The sequence below is a fragment of the Delphinus delphis genome, chromosome 17 (genome assembly GCF_949987515.2).
Source record: "Delphinus delphis chromosome 17, mDelDel1.2, whole genome shotgun sequence".
Lineage (NCBI taxonomy): Eukaryota > Metazoa > Chordata > Mammalia > Artiodactyla > Delphinidae > Delphinus > Delphinus delphis.
The window spans coordinates 24,557,561-24,563,989 of NC_082699.1; the positions used below are offsets into that span (position 1 = coordinate 24,557,561).

The 6,429-nt window shown below is 34.7% G+C and overlaps 1 protein-coding gene across 1 annotated transcript; it reads right to left on the reverse strand.

The window, feature by feature from the left end:
• Positions 1-1,851: 1,851 nt before the first annotated feature.
• LOC132440217 (fatty acid-binding protein, adipocyte) lies at positions 1,852-6,029 on the reverse strand. Its single transcript, XM_060035190.1, has 4 exons — positions 5,851-6,029; positions 3,223-3,395; positions 2,536-2,637; positions 1,852-2,072 (listed from the first exon to the last, which is right to left on the reverse strand). The coding sequence occupies exons 1-4, from the start codon at positions 5,921-5,923 to the stop codon at positions 2,022-2,024; spliced, it is 399 nt and encodes a 132-aa protein (XP_059891173.1). The 5' UTR covers positions 5,924-6,029; the 3' UTR covers positions 1,852-2,021.
• Positions 6,030-6,429: the final 400 nt, after the last annotated feature.

The window sequence follows — 6,429 nt, forward strand, 5'->3', positions numbered from 1 at the left end:
CAGCCCATCCTCCTTGCTCTGCTAGTGCTTTGATGGAAGGTTAGGGAGGAGGGTGTCCAATTGCCCAAAGCTGTGGCTGCAGATACAAAGCCTTCTCTTTTCAGATCCTGGGATACTTTCTTCCTTCTTTTGTCTCCTGGGAGTTTTCTATAACCTTCAAAGCTGTGCTCTGACGCTGGCCTTTGGGTGTGGCCTGTGGTAGGTGGTGTCCCCGGCATCAACAAAGGCCTTGACTCAACATGATTTTTTAAACAACATAAATGTTGTAAAGTGAGGAAGAAGCCATATTGGAGGATGATTTTAAGATTTGTGGAATAGGCAATTAGACAATACATCCTGATAATCACTGAGATATGGAAAGTAGAATAAATTTAGTTATTAAGAGTGGATGGAAGGGGGAAGTGAAAGTTTAGTGTGGAACATATTGCGTTGAGGTGCCTGGGACATCCTCTTGGACGTCTTCAACTATTTTCTTCTTTCTAACTTTCCTTTCTCCTTGAATGATCTCATCACCATTTATGAATATTGAATATTGATGGCTCCTAGATCTATATCCCAGCCAGGATCACCCTCTTGAATATCAAATTCCTATGTCTATTTCCTACTTAGTTTTATAGACTTAAACTTTGAACTCAGTTTTCTCATCTGTAAACAGCAATACCAAATCCTCATCATAGGATTATTTTGATAATAAATTAAGTAGAACATGCAAAATGCATGGACCATAGTAAGTGCTTAATAAATATTGGTTTACCAAGAATTTTCCTAATCAGTTCCTACAAATCTTCTCTTTTTGAATTCTCCAATTCTTGAGTAAAGCCAAAGTGAGAGTCTAACTCTATGTTTTTGAAAAGGAAGTAAATAATTGTAATCAGGAACTTAATTTACCTCTTCTGGTTTCTCCGTATCTTGGTATTACACATACGGTAGGTATTCAGAAAATAATAAACTTACTTTTAAAGGAAGCATCACAAACAGAATTATATCAACTACAGGACACACTTTAAAAGATTTTGGCTTACTATAAAAGGTAAGTATGTGGTTTGGAAATTTCAGTCTGTGTACATGGAACTCCAATGATCTGTAGAGGTGCTTTGAAGTTCCACAAAGTACAGAAGAAACAAATCTCACACACACCCACCCACACTCACACACACACACACACACACAAATGAACACACACCCCTACCTGGGAGGCTTTATTATCATTTTTGTTTGTTTTATATATTGGAATTCCATGGAGATTTTATTTGAATAGAAAGTTCCAGAACATAGTCAATATCTTACTTGAATAAAAAGTTCCACTGATAAGAATAAAAGAAAAATTTGGAAATGACTACAGGAACATTTGCATCATTACAAGCCTGTCACTTCTTTTATGGAATAAACATTATGGGATTATTTGGACTTAATTCTTGAGAGATTCCAGGGATAGCTTGGTTTACTAATAATTTTTCAGATTAAAACTTATAGCCTAGAAATCTTTTTCTACCCTCTGCATTGCTACTACACTTGTCTCTGTCTTAATGCTCTAGGACAGATATATGTGAAATGACAGTACTTGGGCCAGCTGACTGTGGACAATTTCACTACATTTAAAACTACCTTAGGTCTCTGAGAAATTATTACTTGACTGTAGTTATGTTAAAGAAGGACTTCATATTCAGTAATAGCACATATTTATCATTTTCTTCCTAAGACAATGGAAAGTTCACTATTTTTTTTTCATCTTGGATTATTATTTTAAAAATCATGTACTAGAAACAAAGCAATAATACAATTTTCTATTTCCTTCACTAAATTATAAGTAAGAAATTATCTAGCACAATGAATAAATCATTACACAGCCTTATAAATCTAAAAAGTTTTATTTAACCAACACAACCATATCGAATAAAATCAGTCTGGGGGAAAATTAGTTGATTGCTAATTAGTGGGAAATAATATATGTTTGGACAACACACCCAACAGAATGTCATAGAGTTTGATGCAAACTTCAGTCCAGCTCAATATCCTTTGGCTTATGCTTTCTCATAAACTCTGGTAGCAGTGACACAATTCATGATACATTCCTAGGCACAAAAAAAATTATTGGTAAATCCCTGGGACTAAACCACTTATATTTTGTTTATTGTCTCCTTCAATGTTGGGAAGGAAACAATATTCATCAAAAGATATTTGCTCTGGGCTCTTATTATATACCTGATATTGTAATAAGCTAGGGAAATATAAAGATCAAGAAGATATAAGTCTTGCCCTCAAGGAATCTTACAATCTATGTGGTGAGTGAGAAACATAATTAGAAATGCACAATACAATATGGTTCATATTGAGAGGGATGAGGGAATGCTTCCTGGGGGCAGTATACCTACACTGAGCTTAAAAGTATGAAGGATAATTGCCAGAGTGAAACCGTAATCCCAATAGACTAACCTTTTGTTCTACAAGGACAATTATCTGTTTCTCTAGGTAGAATAACGATTATGGGATGACCTAGCAGTAGAATCTAGAATTAAGTAGCCAGAAGATACTCACCACCACCAGTTTGTCATCCACTCGTTTTCTCTTTATGGTGGTTGATTTTCCATCCCACTTCTGCACCTGCACCAGGGCACCTTCATCTAAGATTACGGTGCTCTGCGGGCATAATAAAAAAGTGATTATAATGATGGAGGAAAATAAAATTTAAAAATAGAGCACTTTTATTTGCAGGAATATTTTGAGGTAATTAGTAATTTTAAATTACAAGAAAATGTTGCAACAAGGAAACAATGAGTGCCAAAAACAACGTACAAAATTATATGTATATTATGATCAGAATATTATACAAACATGCACTTGAAAAAATACTGTGAAAGAATATAGATAATAAATTTATGTTGAGATAGTAGAATCATAGGTGATTTTTACCTTTTTTTCCCACTCTTTTATAAACGTTCTCTAACACTGTTACGTTATTTTAATTCACTTCAAATACTATATATATATACATATGGTATGACAAATAAATTATGTTAATCATTTTTTAAACTAATAAGGACCATTTTATAGAAAGGGAGAAAATTCACCAGCTAAATATTGAAGGCAACGTAGTTCAGATCTAGGAGTCAGGGATCTTTGGCTTACGGTGGAATGGGTTTCCTCCTTTTACAAAATGGCTTCTTGTAGGCAGCGGTCATTTAGAAACCAGCGTTTACTCTGCTCCAATTCCCTATTTCTCACCTTGACTTTCCTGTCATCTGCAGTGACTTCCTCAAATTCCTGGCTCAATTTGAAGGAAATCTCAGTATTTTTAAAGGTACTTTCTGATTTAATGGTGATCACATCCCCATTCACACTGATGATCACATTGGGTTTGGCCATGCCAGCCACTTTCCTGGTAGCAAAGCCCACTCCTATAGTTGGGAAAAGAAAAATGTCAAGTTTACAATTTTCTCTCACATCTTTATTTAAGAAAGAGCAGTAGTGTGTGTGTGTGTGTGTGTGTGTGTGTGTGTGTGTGTGTGTGTAGGTGGGTGCACGTGTGCATAAAAGGTGAAAGACTCCAGTGAGTTTCTTAAAGGTCTTATGTAAACATCTCCTGCAGATAAGTAAAGTAGGCTAATACTTAAAGAACGCCTGAGGCACAATTAGATGTAAGTCTGTTCTTTAAATTTCCACTTCCGGGTTTCGGATACAACTCTTTAGGAGACCCATTATTAATTTTCCACAAGAATATGTACAAAGATTAAGTCTTGTGAGACATACATATTTTAAAAGTCACTGCACTCTCGAAATAACTGGCCATCTTAACCATGAGGGCAGCCACTGTCATTTTACTCAGTTCATGAAACACTTGGGAATCTCTACCTTTCCTTCTTAGATAACAAAAGTGATCTAATCCATAGTCAAAGACAATAGGATTTGGGGAACCACTATACAGTTACTCGATTAAAAATTAATCTGTTTGGGTGTCCAAAATTCACATTTCATGGCATTTGCTGCCAAGTCTAGTTTTCTTGGCTTTTCCAAATTACTCCACCATGAAATGAAGATTTCGATTAATTTTTCCAAAAGTCAAAATGTTTCCTGCATGCATAACATTTTAGAATGGTGATGTTCCCAATAAACTATAGAAGATGCTAAAGAGGGCTTAGGCATCAATTGTGAAAACTTCAAAGTTTAAGAAATCACTATTTTAGTAAGTTCAGAAATTAATACTTTGATTCCCAATCACTTAAGTGGCAAAATCCTCTTTTTGAAAAAGAGAAGTGTATTTTTTGGGATGTGTGGCAGTTATGGGACGAACAATTTACAACCTAATGTAGACAGCAAGCAGTACCTTACTGTCGCTGCATAAATTATAATTTATGACTGCTATAGATGTGTTGTATTTTTAAATGCATGTGCATAAATCTACAATACTTTTTTGACTACTTATAGATACCAAAATTTAGGAATAGTGGGGATCAGGGAGGCAAATATCGTACAAAACAAGCAATACCGAAGCTCTGATTTAGCTCCCCATCCGAAAGCAGCAACGAGTGGGAAGATAATATGCTGTTTCAGCAAGTCCTGTCTGTGTTACAAAATATAATAACCTCAAATACATGGAGTGAGTCAACATAGTGAATGGATGCAACACCCGGTGTGGTTCCAGACTGGCCAAGCTTATGAAAATCATTCTCTCCACTGGCTTGATTCTGTCCTCATTTGACGGTTGAAAACAATACCTGCTGACTGAAGGTAATCAACTAGAGAAGCTAATTTCAGGAGGTATCTTATTATCTTTCATTATCATCAATACCTTATCATTTTAAAACACAGTGGTATAAGAATTTAAATATAAATACTAAAAGTGTAAAATGTTTCTAAAAATAGTAAATAGCCTCAAATACAGACATATCTGTATCAGTGCATATTAATTAGTTTATTGAATTACAACCAGTTGATATTCTACAAAGCTAGGTTTCACTCATGTTGAAGTCCCTGATTTCCCTCTTGTCTGCAAACAAGGAAAACAGTAGTTATACACAAGCAAAAAATATACTATAAGATTTAGAAGAAGGTTAAGTCTTGAGATTTAGGGATTCAATCATAACCTCTAATAAAGATATTGTGAAAAAAAATCCCTCCCCAATTTGCAACCCCTGGATACAACTTGATAATGCATGGTCGTGGCTGCCTGAGTGAAATACTGCCTCTCTACTCCTTTGCTTTAACTTTGTAATTATCTGGGGAACACACAGGCAATGTTACCAGAACCTAAAAACCTGAAAGCCTCTATTATCAATAATTCTATGGCATCCCATATAATTTTAAATCAAACAAATATTTAAGACTTTTAAGGAACATATTTTCTGAAATTGAGACTTTTTCTCCCATAAAACAACCACACATTTTAATGGATGGACCTTAAAACAATTGGCTAACATACATTACTCAAAAAATTACATTAAGATGAGAAATGCAGTGCTTTCAGTTTCAAATGGAAATTATTGCATGCTAGGAAATACAGTTTTATTTCCAAGTTATTGCTTATTTTATATGCAAAAGGAATCAATAAAAAGAGACAGAGAGTCAAGTAAACCAAAGATACTCAAGTTTATCAATCAAATAAAATCTTGGCATTTCTGTACAAGATAACAATTCCATTTATACCCTTTTTCATATTAGTTCACCTTAAGGAAGCATTAGTTGTGACTTCCATCTAGAATGTTTCTAGAAACAAATGATTCACACATGTACTTTTATCGCCTCTATATAGAAAGCAGAATTTCATGTCTGGCCAGTGCTTCCAGAGTGAAAAACAGCCACAAAGCACTCTTCCCCAGAGAAAAAGTTATAAACCCAGCCAATGTATTTCCTTACCCACTTCTTTCATGTAATCTTCAAAGTTTTCACTGGAGACAAGTTTCCAGGTACCTACAAATGCATCACACATTTTGGGAGCTTTCTAGAATTATTCTTCAAGGTGAGAAAGAAGCTGCAGCTTTCAGGAAGGTGCTATTACCCTCTGAGTCCAGAAAACTTCCTTTTAAAGATACCCAGGACAAGTGATTTTTAGGAATAACCAATTGGGAATGGTATCAGATCATTTCCTTCATTGCCAGACTCTGCGGTTTTTCCTTTGAGTCATGTTTTTCATAGAAATTTCTCAACTTTGGTTCTTCCTGGCAAATGGTCATTGAACTTAGAGTACAACTTATTTTTAACCATTACAGAATATTTTAAATATTTCTATTTTGACAGTTTAATATTCAGTGAATTGAATTTCCTCCTATTATTTTCATACATATTTATCACAGTGTAGAGTACAGCAGGGTAATTATCTTGGGATAAATTTTGACTCCCATTTCTGGAGTTTCTATTAAAATTACAATTATGTGGTTCGTTTGAATTGAGGAACATAAGAATTATCTTGTATATTCTTAAGTAATTGCAAAGGCT

Bases quoted from the DNA above. Each gene is read 5' to 3' on its own strand.
- LOC132440217 (XM_060035190.1), bottom strand. From the start codon at position 5,923: ATGTGTGATGCATTTGTAGGTACCTGGAAACTTGTCTCCAGTGAAAAC. The intron at 3,396-5,850 runs GTAAGGAAATAC...TCCCAACTATAG, and splicing joins AGATTACATGAAAGAAGTGG to GAGTGGGCTTTGCTACCAGG. The intron at 2,638-3,222 runs GTGAGAAATAGG...TTATGCCCGCAG, and splicing joins CAGATGACAGGAAAGTCAAG to AGCACCGTAATCTTAGATGA.